The sequence below is a fragment of the Mustela erminea genome, chromosome 3 (assembly GCF_009829155.1).
Source record: "Mustela erminea isolate mMusErm1 chromosome 3, mMusErm1.Pri, whole genome shotgun sequence".
NCBI classification, from domain to species: domain Eukaryota; kingdom Metazoa; phylum Chordata; class Mammalia; order Carnivora; family Mustelidae; genus Mustela; species Mustela erminea.
In genome coordinates, this window is record NC_045616.1 from 34866850 (window position 1) to 34883386 (window position 16537).

The 16537-nt window shown below is 41.7% G+C and overlaps 1 protein-coding gene and 1 long non-coding RNA gene across 2 annotated transcripts in view; both read left to right on the forward strand.

Moving 5' to 3' along the window:
• The first annotated feature begins 1544 nt into the window (after window positions 1–1544).
• Window positions 1545–16537, forward strand: part of FBXL17 (F-box and leucine rich repeat protein 17) — a 505478-nt gene continuing 490485 nt past the window's right edge. Inside the window, exon 1 of the mRNA XM_032335597.1 lies at window positions 1545–2621. Within this exon, the coding sequence (XP_032191488.1) occupies window positions 1641–2621 (981 nt within the window). The 5' untranslated portion in view covers window positions 1545–1640. The remainder of the gene's footprint in view (window positions 2622–16537) is intronic.
• LOC116586065 lies at window positions 9382–12978 on the forward strand. The gene is made up of 3 exons (XR_004283876.1): window positions 9382–9462; window positions 10482–10484; window positions 12967–12978. It is a non-coding gene; the product is annotated as an uncharacterized LOC116586065 (long non-coding RNA).

The following is a 16537-nucleotide window of genomic DNA, read 5'->3' on the forward strand; positions in this document are numbered from 1 at the left end:
AAGGACCTTGAATCTTGACATACTGCTTCCTCATTTCTCTCAAGTTATTCTTAGCAGCTTTTTAAAATACTGCCACTTTCCTTCCACTCTAGCAGGTAACCAAGCTCCACTTAAAGTAAAATAGAGACCCGGTAAAAGGAACTTTTCCACTTTCATAACTGTGTCCATTCTTTATCTTTCCCTTATCCCTCCTGTTCAGTGAAGACAGTATCCCTCCTAAGACACTCTGCCATTCCACCATCTCAGGGGTCTTGTTGTCTCATCCCTTTTCATCTCCTTACCTCCACTTTTATTCTGATACATTCCCATCATCTAATAAGCCTCTTTCCATTTGTCTCGCAATACCAGGTACCGCTCTAATCATTGCCCTGTTTTTTTGGTCTCACGATGGTCAAGTCTTCTAAAGGGTTGTCTGCGAAGCCTATTTCCTCTTTCTCATCTGGGTCACCAAAGTCCGCCTAGAACTGTTTATCATACAGTAGGCAGTGCGCAATCATTTTTCAGGTGTAGGATGGAGAGATGGGACTCGGAGAGTGCAGATGATAGTCATCTTGCAGCCTGGTTGCTGGATGACTCAGTCGGTTGAGAAACCGTGTTATCTTTTCGGCGTGCATAGGTGACTTGAGATATGCTTCACTTTGAAATAAAGTTATAGAGTCAGCAGTCGGCCGCAAGCAACAAGTATAAAAACACGTGGAATACACAACGATGCGGCACCACTCATTAGCTCCTCACGTGAGAACGCAGGGTCACACCACCCAAAGGCCACACACATCTGGTGCTGCACCGGAGAGGCAGCACGCGGGACCCGAAGCGGCCTTCCGGCGGAACCCTTTACGGCTCCTCCGTGGCTTCGGTCTCCGAGACTGGGGGTGGGGGTGAGGGGAAGAGCGCAGCGGCTCCCGGCCAATGGCAGTTCTTGAACTTACACCTACAGACGTCAGCGCGGCTGTGCAAACGGATGTCACACAGCTGGCTCGGAAGCGTCTCCTCCCGTCCCAGAAAAGAGGCGTGGGCCCAGCGGCCTCCGCGAAACCTTGGGCGAGGGAGGGAGGGGCGTGCGCCTCTCCCCGCGAGCCCCGCGCGCTCGCTGGCTCGCTTCTTCCCAGCAGTCCCTGCCTAGCGGCCATCCCCGGTGAGGAGCCGGGCGCCCGCGCCCCCGCCCCCAGCGCGTCGCCGCACCCAGCTCCGCCCCCTCCCCGAGCGGGCCGCGCGCTCCTGCGGCTCCGAGCTGTGTCGCGGGCGCGCGCGCCGCCGGCGGAGCCGCAGTTAAAATGGTCCGAGCGGGACCCCGCGTTCCCCCCCCGCCGCCGCAGTGACTGAGTCGGCGGGTCAGGCTTGGACTGGTTGCCTAGCCGGCAGGCTCGCTCTCTCCGTCGCGTCCCCAAAGCTCGCGCCCATCGTTCTCCCGGCTTCCCGGGGCAAAGCATGTAGCCCCCGTCGGGCTCCCGGGCGGCCCGCAGCTGACGCCCACCCCCCACCGTCGCGTGTGTGCCCGTGTGTGCGTGTGTGTGCGCAGGGCGGGCGACCCCGCCGCGGGCCCGAGGCCGAGCCAGCGAGAGGCCTGTCCCGCTGCCGGAGCTCGCCTCTCCGGGCCTCCCCACTTCCCCGTCCCGGTCCCCCTCCTCGGGGCCTTCTATATGGGCCACCTTCTCTCGAAGGAGCCGCGTAACCGCCCGAGCCAGAAGAGGCCTCGCTGTTGCAGCTGGTGCCGCCGCCGCCGCCCTCTCCTCAGGCTGCCCCGCCGGACCCCGGCCAAGGCGCCCCCCCAGCCGGCGGCGCCCGGGAGCCGGGACTGCTTCTTCCGCGGGCCCTGCATGCTCTGCTTCATCGTGCACAGCCCCGGCGCGCCCGCCCCCGCCGGCCCAGAGGAGGAGCCGCCGCTCTCGCCGCCGCCGCGGGACGGGGCCTACGCCGCGGCCGCCTCCTCGCAGCACCTGGCGCGGCGCTACGCGGCCCTGGCTGCCGAGGACTGTGCTGCCGCCGCCCGCCGCTTCCTGCTATCCTCGGCCGCCGCCGCCGCAGCTGCCGCCGCCTCGGCCTCGTCGCCTGCCTCCTGCTGCAAAGAGCTGGGGCTGGCCGCGGCCGCCGCCTGGGAGCAGCAGGGCCGGAGCCTCTTCTTGGCCAGCGTGGGGCCCGTGCGCTTCCTGGGGCCGCCCGCTGCCGTGCAACTCTTCCGGGGGCCGCCGCCGCCGGCCGAGCCCCCTACGCCCCCAGAAATGGTGTGTAAGCGGAAGGGGGCCGGGGTTCCCGCCTGCACCCCGTGTAAGCAGCCCCGCTGCGGCGGTGGGGGATGCGGCGGCGGCGGCGGCGGCGGAGGGCCTGCGGGGGGAGGCGCCTCGCCGCCGCGGCCCCCCGACGCCGGCTGCTGCCAGGGCTCCGAGCAGCCACCGCAGCCGCTCTGCCCCCCGCCCTCCTCTCCCACTTCCGAAGGTGCCCCCACAGAGGCCGGCGGGGACGCGGCCCGAGCGGGGGGCACCGCCCCCTCGCCCGCCCAGCAGCAGCATGAATGCGGCGACGCGGACTGTCAGGAGCCCCCCGAAAACCCCTGCGACTGTCACAGGGATCCACCCCCTGAAACCCCAGACATCAACCAGCTGCCGCCATCCATCCTGCTCAAGGTGGGTCTGGGCGAGTGGCGCAGGGATGCGTGCTTTCCCCCAACCCCGGCCCCCGCCTCGGAGGTTTTCTCTCTCCTCCCCCTAAGCGCGGAGGAGGGGGTTCCCTGATAGCCAGAGAAGTCCGAAGGGGAGAAGCCAATGGGGAAGATGCTTATGGCCTGTTTTTTGAAGTAGAAAAACTTGGGAGTTTGGTTAGTGTCTTTTAATAGCTTGGGTTACCACAATTCAGGACTCATCTGTTACTAGATTCCCACTGGTTTAGAAACTCTTCGTAGATTTTCCGCGAAAATATTTGAGCAATATACAGTTACTACTAAAGATGTTGTATGTTAGTATTTGAAGGTCTTCCGACAGTACTTACCGATTTGATAGCTGCTAGTTAATGTCATTAACTGTGATCTTTACTTGAACATTTACCAGGATCATGCACTGTGCCTGAGCTTTGCGTACATAATATCTTAATCACCCACTTAACGCTGTGAAACAGGTATTAACAACACCACTTTATACAAGAAGACATAGATATTTCAACGCTGTGTGCCTACAGTAATAACTAAGGCAGAAGTGGTCTTTGCTCTCTGGAGTTTAGAATCTAGTGAGGCTTCAAGAGTTGAATGACTTGTCCAAGGTCACACACACAAAGGGCCAGTCTGGGGAAGTTAAGTCTGCTGGGCTTGAAAGTCCTTTGGTTTATGTTAACGTTTTGTTGCCTTCCTACATTTTATTCCTTATATAGAACCATGCAGTTTGTCAGAAGGTAGAGACAAAAGTATTTTTTGGTTGGGAATATGGCTGAGTGGAGAAGACGTGGTTGTCCTATGGGAGCTTTGTCTCACTTTCAACTAAGTAAAATTTGCAGTTTTCTTAATGCTAGTGAGAAATTTAATTAAGTGACAAAGTTAGTGTTGTTATTACTAGCAAGTTATTTTTTCCTCATTGCCCACCCCCACCCCCTCGGCCAACTTCATAAATATAAACCTTCTTTTTTAGTATGGGAGATATTTAATACCAGGTAAAAATAACCTAGATAAGAATTTGGCTACTTTTACTGTTACTGATGTAACTATCATCAGTTACAATTGTTACTCTTGCAAATACACTTTTTTGATTAGAGTTTTTGCACATTTATAATCCTGTGTGTTTAGATCCTTTTTTTACTGTGATACCGATGTTCTTGTAAATAATATAGCAAAAGAATGGGAAAGCATAACTTTTTTCCTTGAGTCAAAATGTCATGATTTAACTCTTATGGAGGTGTGCTTTCTGGAGGAGTAATTGCCTACTCTGTGTTCAGGGTATGCATTTTAGGGAAGAGTAATTTTCTTGAGTTTTTTAAATCAGCAAATGACAAATATCATCAGATATTTGGTATAGAAATTTGATTGCTGTCTTGTTATTTGGCAGGTAAGACTGTTTAAAAACCAAAACAAACTGTAGGTACTTTCTGCTTTCCACCCAACTCATCATTTCAGGAGGCAGAGAACATTTTAATGCCCCCCCTAAAAAGGGTACATGATCCCATAATAAAGAAAATTTGTTTAGAATAAGTTTTGCTAGAATAGATTATCTGCTAAAAATGTTTTTTCAGATTTCTCTGTGGACTGTTCAACACTTGGTTTGAAGGACATTTGAGGATTTTACTCATTGGATTTGCCCTGTTGTGCTGGAGTGTTTATTAATTTATTTTAAAGGTGGGGGGTTTCATTTTTTTTTTTTTTAAGATTTCATTTTTTTATTTGACAGAGGACAGCGACAGAGGAAACCCAAGCATGGGGAGTGGGAGAGGGAAAAGCAGGCTTCCTCTGGAGCAGGGAGTCCAGTGCATGGATCCATCCCAGGACCCTGGGATCATGACCTGAGCCCCAGGCAGATGCTTAATGACTGAGCCACTCAGGCGCTCTGTGCTGGAGTATTTACACATGTTAGGTAGATTTCCTTGTATTAGAAACTTGAGTAAAGATTCTCTGTGTGTGTCTTATAGTCATAGATGTATTCAGCATGAAGTGAGTTAGGCTGTTGGAATGAATTGAATTGAGGTTTTTCAGTGTTTACCAGTGCATTCCAACTTTTAGGAATAGGGCTTTTGGTGGAAGAGGCGCTGTCAACATAGATTTTGTTCATTGTTCTATCCACTCAGCTAAGTGCAGTGGCCGGTATTTTAGTAGGTTTGAGTAAATATTCATGAATAAATGAATGGCTAGGTGTTTAGGAAGTCTGGGCTGATACTCTAGGTGAATATGCCATGCCACTAAGAAAAGCCTCTGAGAAATGTTAATATCCGGACCTGAGTTGTTTTGTGAGCCACAGTAAAAGCCATGTGATGGTTAAAGGGTCTGGCTCAATTTTTGGTTAGAACTGGAGGTGTTTTTCTTGCAGAAGAGAAGACTCTGAGAGCTATGATGATGTTTTCATTTTTTAATTTATTTTTTAAAGATTTTATTTATTTGAGAGAGAGAGGGGACAAGTAGGGGGAGGGGCAGAGGAAGAGGGAGAAACTGTCTCCTCACTGAGCAGAGAGCCCAATGCCAGACTCAATCCCCAGACCCTGAGATCATGACCAGAGCTGAAGGCAGACACTTAACTGACTGAGCCACCCAGGTGCCCTATGACAATGTTTTTATAGTACAAGAAGAACTGTTGCATACAGAGATACAAATCTATCACCTCTATTGGAAAAATTCTTAGAGAGCATGCCCTTCGTCCCTACTTATGGATCAGTAGCCTTTATGACGGTATTGCTATTATCTTTTGTACCAGAAGTTACTGTAGTTGTAAAAAGGGGGGGGTGGGATGTGGAGGAAGGAGAGTTTGAAAGAGAAATGTAAGGGCATGTGATTTAAGGGTTGTTTTTAATGAAAACTACCAACTTGTTCCAGGTAAATTTTTTTTTTCAGGCAAAAAGCAAAACAAAAGAAAACAAAACAACTCCCCCAAACAAACAAAAACAAAAAACCAAAACAAAAAAATAACCAAAAAAACCCAAAACCAACAAAAAACAAAAAACCCAAACAAACAAAAAAAACAAAACCCTACCTAAATTCTTTTTATGGATGGCAGTTCATAGGGCAGATTTTTGGTTCAATATCAAAAGATTTTCTTTTAAAATTTTCTTTTTATGTAACTTGTCTTAAAACATTAAAATAATGCAGGTAGGACAAAAGTTTGTCTAGAGTCACCCCTAGTTTCTCATCTAGTTTCCCCTCTGGAGGTAACTAACCACTGTTACCAGTTTAGATTGTTCTTTCAGAGCTGCTCTGTACAGTAGCTTAAAGTAGTTAAAATTAAATCAAATTTAAAATTCAGTGTCTCAGTCACAGTAGCCACATTTCAGGGATTAGTAGTCGTGTGTGACTGGCTGGTACCGTACTGGACTTTGCAGATCCAGAACATTTCTGTCTTTATAGTAAGACCTGTGTAAACCTTCATAGCTTTTTTTCATAAATGGCATCAAAATGTACATGTTTCGAATTTTTTGTTTTGTTGATAGTATGGTTTGGAAGTCTTTCCTTATTAGTAAGTAGTGTATGTATATAGTTTCTTTCTTTCTTTCTTTCTTTCTTTTTTTGGTAAAATGTTTATTTATTTAGGGGTGCCTGTTGGCTCAGTTGGTTAAGCATCTGCCTTTGATACCAGGGCCCTGGGATCGAGTCCCACATCAGGCTCCTTGCTCAGAGGGAGTCTGTTCTCCCTTTGCCTGCTGCTCCCCTTGCTTGTGTGCTTGCACTCTCTCTCTCTCTCTCTGAAAAAAAAAAAAAAAAAAAAAAAGTTTATTTATTTAAGTAATCTTTACGCCCAGCCTGGGGCTTGAACTTACGAACCTGAAATCAGCAGCTGCATGCACTCTGGACTTAGCCAGCCAGGCACCCCTTTCTTCATTCTTTTTTAACTGCTGCATGGTATTCCACAATGTTATACCCTACTGTAGTTTTCTATTATTGAATGGTTCCAACTTACTGCTACAATCAACAATGTTAACAGATGTTTTCTGTGCATATATAGTCAGGTTTTTTTTTGGGGTAAATTTCAAGAAGGTGGAATTTTAGGGTTGAAGAATGTGTACATTTAGAAATTTAGAAAAACCTTTCTACCAGTACGAACTGTGTAAAAACAATGAATTGTTTCTTGAAATAGTGAGCTTTAACTTCAGAATCTGAAGAGACATTTGAGATCTGGTTACTCCCCACTTCTTTCGCATGAAAAAACAAGCCTGAAGGCTTCAAGACATTTTAGATATTGGAAGTCGGTCCCTGGACTGGAATCCCTCTCCGTGTTTGCAGGCCTAGAGAGCTTTTCAATATATTATGAAAGAGGGTCTCAGTAATCTTCTCTTAGAGATTTTTTGAAAGAGATTCCTGAATTGGGGTTGGCAGGGAAGAGCTTACACCAGACAACTTCTAAGCTATTATGAGTCACAGGCTAATTTTAAAATTGGGTCTGTAGCGTTGAATTGTGGTCTTTAAATATAAGAAATCTGAGAAATAGGGAATGGCTCTTCAAAGGTCATCTGTGGGAATAGCATTTTCTTAAGGACTTTAGCCTGTTACAGTTGATCTTTTACTGGTTGATGGCTTGGTTTGGATGAACTGAGGTAGCTTCAGTCTTTGACACCTGTTACCTTTATAACTTAAAACAATCCTGCCTTGTGATATCACAATTAGAATTTTAAATTGTGGAGCCACTATGCAACAGTTTTACTAAATGATAGCAGTGGAATACTTTTCTTTCAGTGTTACTATTTGAGTAACTGGTATTTTAAGATCTGTATTTAATATTTAGAGACTTTGTGTGCATTTGTTTAGGAATCTTGCTCTCTGTCAGCAGACCTGGTTTTTTTTCCCCCCAAAGAAAACCAGGTGAGAGATCTAGAATCTGTCACCACAATTAGAAAACTGCTGCACCATGTGTGCACCCCTAATAATATGTTGGTAGGTATTAAGTCTTGATTTTTTACAGCTTTATTGTTAGCAGCTTGTTCTAGTGATCAAGAAAGAATTTTATAAGAGAAATGTGCTTTGGGGGAAGGCTTATATACTTGACTTTTTTTTTTTTTTTTTGTAAAGATATGAAAATAAGGATGAAAGCAGTGGAAATGGGAGTCAAAGAAAAAAGTAATACTGCTTTTTAAAGCCTTGAATGTAACTACTAGTGGGTAAGAGGAACGAAGTTATTGTAGCATTTCATGAATGCTTAACTTACTACTCTAGTACCAGATAACCTCTAGAAGGTATATCTCTGCAATTCTAGGGATGAGTTTAGTAAGCTCTGAAATGGAATGTTGTTAGGAAGTCAGTTTCAAGATTTTTCTTTGTTGAAGAATGCCAAGTAATCTTGATTAACTTAGACCACAAAAGGTGAGATTTGTTTCTTATCTTGAGAGTTCTGTACGTTTTGGTGCCTTGTAATGTAGCTGTCAAGGGGATAATCCCCACTGCCAGCTATGGGATACCAGCTTGTATAAATGTTAGGGAATACAAAATAATAAGTGAAGGCATATATGAAAACATTTAATATTAGCATAATAATTTCCTAAAAAGTTGCTTAATTTTGGCTGAATATAATTTTTGTTTGTCAAGAGTCTTGCTCAAGTTTGGAGCCAAAGTGGTGTGCTAAGAGCATCTATGTGGAGGAAGAAGCTAGAATAGTGATGGGTGATTGGTTACATGCATATATATATATATATATATATATATATATATATATATATATTTCGTAGTCCTGTCCACTTGAGAGGGCCTTACAGAAGCAATGCCCAATAACAGTGTATGCACTTAGGATCCAGATCTTAGCCTCTAAAAACCATTCTCTACTAAAATGAATCAGTGTTGTTGGAGAAATGGCTGATTACAGAACTGGTACCAGGAAAGTACAAGATGAGCCTAGAATATTTTGTCCTAGAGCATAAGGAATTGCTCAAAGAATAATGGGTATATGTCAGAAGGACACATCCTTTCTTAGTATCTCCTCCTAAAATACTTAAAAAAAAAAGTTTTGTGTTTTGTTGAATTCTGTGACTGGCTCTGTAATAAATCTAATTTTTCAGTAAATTTCATAATATCTGACTCTACTGTAGAGTAGCACTCTGTAGTAATAGTTTGGATTTTATAAGTTCACTGTGCCTTAAATTTTAATGAATAAATTGCAAGAAATTATTTTAAATTATAGATTAGGAAATAGTTCTATGTGACTTCCCTGTGGGTATGTGGTTAGAAAAGTACCAGAAGTAGGTTTTGCGCTTTTCTGAACAGTACTTTAGGTTTTCCTGAACAGTACTTTATTCAAGAGACTGTTTAGTACATGTTACTTTCAAGATTTTGGCAGGTAATATGAGTAGAGTATTTAAGAGGCAAGGGATGATATACATAGAAAAAAGTTGAAAAACTGCAGAAAAGTAGAACTTGTTGAAATAGTTAAGTCTGAGATGATTGTGAAGAGGAAATCTATTTGAATCTTAAGCATATTATCTGCTTAGTTATTTATTATAACAGGTGATGTTTGCATATGTGCACTTATGTTGTCTCAAATAGGAATTCAAAGATTCTGGGAAGAAAAATGATAGAATGATAGAAATACAGAGCTTTGTGGATGTTTTGGGGGAAAAACAGCTATATTGATATTTAATTTGCTCATTTTAAGTGTACAATTTGAGTTTTTTTTCTTTTAAAGATTTTATTTATTTGAGAGAGAGAGCGCGCATGAGCAGGGGGAGGGTCAGAGAGAGAAGCAGACTCTCTATTGAGTGGGGAGCCCAACAAGGGGCTTAATCCCAGGAAGCTGGGATCATGACTTGAGTTGAAGGCAGATGCTTAACCAATGAGCCACCTAAGGCACCCCTACAGTTTGAGTTCTAACAAGTGTCAGGGCTGTACAACCATCATTATAATCCAGTTTTAGAACTCCTCAAATAGTTTCCTTGTGCCTCCTTGCAGTCTTACTCTGCAAAAGTCTTTGCAATTTCTGCTCACACCCCTATCTCCAGGCAACTACTGATTAGCCTTCTGCCTATATAGTTTTGCCTTTTCTAGGAATTTCATATAAATGGTATCATACAATAAGTAGTCAGGAATATTATGGGGTTTTTTCTTTTGAGATTTTATTTATTTGACAGAGAGAGGGAGAGGGAGAAACAGGCTCCCTGCTCAGGAGGGAGCCTGACACAGGGCTTGATCTCGGACCCCAGGATCATGACCTGAGCTGAAGGCAGATGCTTAACCAACTGAGCTACCCAGACGCCCCAAGAATATTGTGTTTTATCTTGAATACCTCTGTGTCTCTTATGACACCCAGCATAGTCCCTGACACAACAGGAATCAATATAAAATAGCTACACAGGTTTGGTTCTTTTCAAGTATTATTTCTATAACTTGCATGCCATCTGCTTATTCATAAACTTTTATAATAATACTTGATAACAGATAAAATCTCCTTATCAAAAATTAGATGGTCAAATATAGGTATTGGCTTTTTTGATTTTCAAGTACTATAAGGTTCTGTGGGATAGGTTTGACCAAGTGTTAGACAACAATGCGTTTTGTGGAAGTTTTTTCGGTTTGAATTATCTTCTGAAATTTTATACTGATGCCCTGGTCAAAAATAGAATCTTTCAAGGCTCAGGAATATTTGGATGTTGCTGGGAGTGATTATTTCAGATTATATCTGTGATATGATTTGTACATTTTCTGGTAATTTATATTTTAGTTGTGTTTTCCAGATCTGCCACTAAAGATCAAGAATATTAAGTTTGTTTTCAACTGAGGTCCTGCTTAGAAGTCCCTGCTGTTTCCCAGTGTCCATTCCCCTCATATTCTTTTTAGTAACGGAATTTACCATGTTCTAACTTGGCATGTGGTCACCTAATTAAAGTCTGTTTTTCAGCCTTTCTTGTAGATAGGTGTAGCTCTGTGACTAAATGTTAGGTAATTGAATATGAGTGGAAGTAATGTGTACAACTTCTTAGTCCTACCATAAAAGCAGCTGCTTGCCCTTTGCTTCTTCTTCCTTTTTTTAAGGCTAGACCACCCGGATTATAAGAGTAAGCCATCTTCCACTTAGTAGCTGAAAGCAATGATGGCAGAGCAACAAGGTACAAAATGATAGCTCCCTGGATCTTCTACATACTTAGAATGCCTACACCTACTTAGTTTGAATTTCTGTCATGTTCAAACTATTGCTAACACACCTGTGTTAAAGTAAGCAGTTTCCTGGGTTGATACAAGTGACATCCCAATGTTCTTTAGGCTCCTTTTTCCCCTTTATAGTTCTCTTTATTCAATAAAAATGTTGTTACAGGTCAGTCCTTGACAGACCAACATTCTCTTTCTTCAATTTTGAAGTACACGTTCTCTTGAATCTCAAATTATCCAAAGAAAATTCAGAAATGCTTTTGACTATATAATTTTTTTTTAAAGATTTTGTTTGTCAGAAAGAGAGAAAAAGCACACAAGCAGGCAGAGAGGCAGGCAGAGGTGGGGAGAGAGAGGCAGGCTCCCTGCCGAGCAAGGAGCCCAATTGGGACTCGATCCCAGGACCCTGGGATCATGACCTGAGCCAAAGGCAGCGGCCTAACCCACTGAGCCACCCAGGCGTCCCTTGACTATATAGTCTTAAAGCTAGTGAACGCATCTCAAGTCATAGTGTCTCTTACAGAAAACCAGGTATATGTGCACAAATGTTGGTTAGATGAGTTAAGAAGATAGTTTGGAGGAGAAGTAGTTATTTTCTCAGGAGTTAAGATTTGGGAGATTTGGGAGAGAGGGCATTTTAATGACAGAAAGAAATACAGGGATATTTAAATATTGTGTTAGATATCTATTTTTATGTAACAAATTATGCCAGCACTTGGCAGTTTAAAACCACAGATTTTATTATTTTATATTTTCTTTCTTTTTTTTTTTTTTTTAAAGATTTTATTTATTTATTTGACAGAGATGACAAGCAGGCAGAGAGGCAGGCAGAGAGAGAGGGGGAAGCAGGCTCCCTGCTGAGCAGAGAGCCTGATGCGGGGCTCAATCCCAGGACCCTGGGATCATGACCTGAGCCAAAGGGAGAGGCTTTAACCCACTGAGCCACCCAGGTGCCCCATTATTTTATATTTTCTGTGGGGTAATAATTCCTTTGAGATTTAGATGAGTCCCATTTGATCCTGGGTTTCTTATGTGGCTGTATTCAAGGTGTTGACTGGAGCTATTCAACTGGGGTTGAGGAATTCCTGTTCAGACTTACTCGTGAAATTGTTGGCAGGCGTCAGGTCCTCATTGCTGTTGGCTAACATCCTTAATTAAGTTACTTGGCCATGCCCTGTGGCTTCTCCATAGGGCTAACAGCAGCGTGGCAGCTCACTCCTCCCAGAGCAACAGATCCAAGAACACCCAAAAATGGAAGCCACAGTTTTTTTTTTTTTAACGTAATCTCAGAAGTAACATCCTAGCAGTTTTGTCATACTGTTCGTTAGAAGTGATCAGTCATTAAATCCAGTTCACACTCAGGGAGAGGATTATATAAGTGTAAATAAACATTGTGCAGATTGCCTACCACAAACAAAGATCTATTATATATGCATTGGAATATCAGTTTAATATTTTGCCTTTTTATTTTTAATCCATCTTTTCTGAACAGTTTTATCTACCCTTCACACACTTATGAGATTTCCTTTCAGCTGGATAATTAAAACTCATGGAGATCCACCTAGATTTAGTCAGTTATCTGTGGATTATAACAATCCTCTCACTTTCACAAAAGAGCAAGCTAATGTTCAAAGAAAGTACAATCCAAAGTCAGATATATTTTAAACAAGGTGCTTCTTGGTTCCGTGACCATATTCTACATAAGGGGTGGATTAACCCCTTAAAACCACAAAGTTCTTTAACTTTAAACAAATGGTTTACTTTCCCTGACTGAATCTTTATTTTTTCATCTTATAAAATGAGGAGAATGAGCATAAAAATAACTACAAAAGAGGGACATGCAGCTATAGCTGCAGGAAGAGTGGCGAATCTTTTCCATAAAAATAAAGTAAAACTGGGCAAAATTGCCTACAACTATTTGGGCTTTGGAGATTGATTGAAGGCAGAAAAAAATTGAGAAGCTTTTATTCTTAGGAAAACAGCTAGTGCTTATAAGAACATTGATGTCTACAGCATTCTTGCATTCCCCAAATCCTTTGGCAAGAACCAGAGTTTGGGAAACTAGCAGCCTTGTTGCCAGAGGCTAAGTCAACTTGTGGCAACATGTAAAAACCTGTATGTGTCAACTTGAAGTGATGAACTTGATAGGAAATATAATAGTGAAAACCCACATATTTGCAAGTCTTAGGTTTTGGTGCCAATTGGGATGGGTCAGACCTTGGAAGTGAGAAAACTACAAAGGGATAAGCTCTCTGCATATCCCTTGTTAACTGTGAAACCCCGCACATGTACAGGGGAGACCTGAAGTGTTTAGCAAAAGACAAGGGCCAAGGCAGACTTGGGAACTGGCTAAGCCTTGAATGTGCTCTTCTCATCCCAGGCACAGATTGAAGAGCAGGTATGAGATGTATGAGCATACCTTTGCATAGACAACTAGCTGAAAATTAAGCTATGCAAACAGGGTAACCTCCATTGGAAGCCAGAGTAAAAAAGTATGTAAGTATTAAAACCTGAGCAGAGATATCAACACTGCAGGGGACATAGATCCCACAGTTTAAGGCCAGGGAAATTAAAATGTCAAAAAAATTCGGGGGGGGGGGTGGCTGGCTGGCTGAGTTGGTGGAGCATATGACTCTTGATCTCAGGGTTGTGAGCCTACTACAGGGCTTGAACTTATCACCCTGAGACCAAGACTGGGCTTGAACTCATGGCTTGAGCTCATGACCCTGAAATCAAGACCTGAACTGAAATCAAGACTTGGATGCTTAACCAACTGAGCCACCTGGGTGCCCCTAAAATATCTTTATTTATTTATTTTTAAAGATTTTATTTACTTACTTTAGAGAGAGGAAGAGAGAGAGAGAGAGAGGAGAGAGCATGAGTGACAGGGAGAGCATGAGTGAGAGGGAGAAGTGAGAGGGACATCCTAAAATGTCTAGTTTTTAACAAAAAGCTATGAGACATGTCAGGAGACAGAAAAATGTGACCTATACTAAGAAAAAAATGTTAATAGAAAATAACTATGGGGACGCCTGGGTGGCTCAGGTCATGATCCCAGTGTCCTGGGATTGAGTCCCACATCGGGCTCCTAGCTTGGCAGGAAGCCTGCTTCTCCCTCTGCCTCTGCCTGCCGCTCTGTCTGCCTGTGCTCGCTTGTGCTGTCTCTCTCTCTCTCTCTCTGACAAGTAAATAAATAAAATCCTAAAAAAAAAAAAAAAAGTAAAGAAAATAACTATGAGTGGGCTCAGATATTAGATTTAAAGGACAAAACTATAAACATGTTAAAAAAATGGAAGTATTCAAATTATAGCAAAAAATATGACACTGACTCGACAAATAAATGGTGAATCTCAATATGAAGAAATGGAATCTATAAAAAGAGTATTTCATTTTTTTGGTGTTATTATAAATGGAAATGATTTTTAAATTGCATTTTGAATTATTCACTGTTAATACGTGGAAATATTTGCTTATTAGCTCTAAATTTTTTTGTGTGTTCTTTAGGATTTTTTATATATAAGAAAGATCATGATATTTGTGAATAGAGAACATTCTAATTCTTCCTTTCGTGGATGCCTTTCATTTCTTTTTCTTGAATAGTTGCCCAGGTTGGAATCTCTAGTATAATGGAGAGAGCAGACATCCTTGTCTTATTCCTCATCTCAGGGGAAAATGTTCTGTCCTTCACCATCAATGTTAGCTATGTGTTTTTAATAGATGTGCTGTCTACCAAGTTAAGGAAGATTCCTTTTATTTCTGTTTTCCTAAGTATTTTTATCAAGAAAGGGTATTGGATTTTGTTGAGTGATTTTTCTGCATCTGTTGAGATGGCATTAAAAAAAAAAAAACCACACACAACCAATTCATAACATCTAAAAGCAGTGAGAGGAAGATAGTGCTATATATAAATTGAACAATATTTCAAAGGATTCATAGCTTCAGAAATAATGGATTTTAGAGAATATTGAACCAACATTTTTCCAGTGATGAGTGGAAAAAAACCCCACAAAAAACCTGTATATACACTCAATTCTGTATATACTCAACAGTTGTCTTAGGAAAAAAGGAAAAAAAGAAATAAAAATAATGTGTTATGAACAAAACCTGAGAAAATGTTCATCAACTCATTTCAGCTACAAGAAGTGCTAAAAGATGTGCTTTAGTTTGAAAAGCAATGAAACGGATGGAAACTTGTATATTCCAAAAGGAATGCAAACTGTCAAATATGCTATTGTATTGCCTTCTTGATCTACTGGAGGAGGGGGTGGAATTCATAGGTAATAAAATAAAAATCTGATACCAAAAAACCCCCTTCAGTTTATTAATATGGTATGTTTTAAATGGGTTTATTTCTACATTTGGACCACTTTTGCATTCCTGGGGTAAATCCTTCTTCACCGTGGTATATAATGCTTTAATATGTGCTGGATTCAGTTTGCTGATATTTTGCTGAAGATTTTTGCATCTGTATTCGTAAGGGACATTGGTCTATAATTTTCTTGTGATGCCTTTGTTTGGCTTTAGTATCAGGGTAAAGCTGACCTCATAGAATGAGTTAGGAAGTGTACTCATCATCCATGTTAGAAGAATTTAAGGATTAGTCTTAGCTCTTCAAATGTATTACTAATTATTTCCTCTGTTCCTTAGCTTTCTTTGTTGGAAGTTTTTTTTTTTAAGATTTTATTTATTTATTTGTCAGAGAGAGAGGAGCGAGAGTGAACACAGGCAGACAGAGTGGCAGGTAGAGGCAGAGGGAGAAGCAGACTCCCTGCCAAGCAAGGAGCCCGATGTGGGACTCGATCCCAGGACGCTGGGATCATGACCTGAGCTGAAGGCAGCTGCTTAACCAACTGAGCCACCCAGGCGTCCCTGTTGGAAGTTTTTTGATTACTGGTTTAATCTTTCTACTTCTTATAGTTCTATTCAGATTTTCTATTTCTTCTTGAGTCAGTTCTTTGGTACTTTGTATGCCTTCTAGGAATTTGTCCATTTCATCTAGGTTATTTAGTTGGCATAGTATTATATAATTCTTTCTATTTCTGTAAATTTGGCAATAATATCTCTATTTTCATTCATGATTTTAGTAACTTGAATGTTCTCTCTTTTTAGTCTGGTAAAGGTTTTTTCAGTTTTGTTGATCTTTCCAAGGATTTAACTTCTGTTTTCATTGTTTCTATTATCTTTTTAGTCCATATTTTTTATTTGCTCTGATTTTTAATTTCTTCTTTCTGCTTGGCCTGTATTTAGTTTCCTCTTTGTAGTTCTGTAAGTTGGGAGGTTGGGTTATTAGTTTGAGATTTTTGTTCTTTTTAATACAGTTATTTACAACTATATTCCATAAATCTTGGGATGTTGTATTTTTGTTTTCATTTATCTTAAAATGTTTTTTATTTTTCCCTCTGATTTCTTCTTACTTATTGGTTGTTTTCAAGTATGTTCTTTAATTTCCAGACATTTCCAGATTTCCTTTTGTTACTGATTTCTGATTTCATACTATTGTCATTCAGAGAAGATACTTGGTATGATTTCAGTCTTTTAAAATTTATTGAGACTTGATTTGTGACTGACAGTTTATCCATGTTCACTTGAGAAGAATGTATATTCTGTTGTTGGATGGATTGTTGTATAAAAATATCTGTTGGCCTACTTGGTTTAAGTGTTCAGATTTTCATTTTCCTCATTTATCTTCTGTCTGGTTGTTTTATACATTATTGAAATGTTGTGTTGAAGTCTCTAAGTATTGTAGAGCTGTTTATTTTTCCCTTCAGTTCTGTCAGGTTTTGAATCACCTATTTT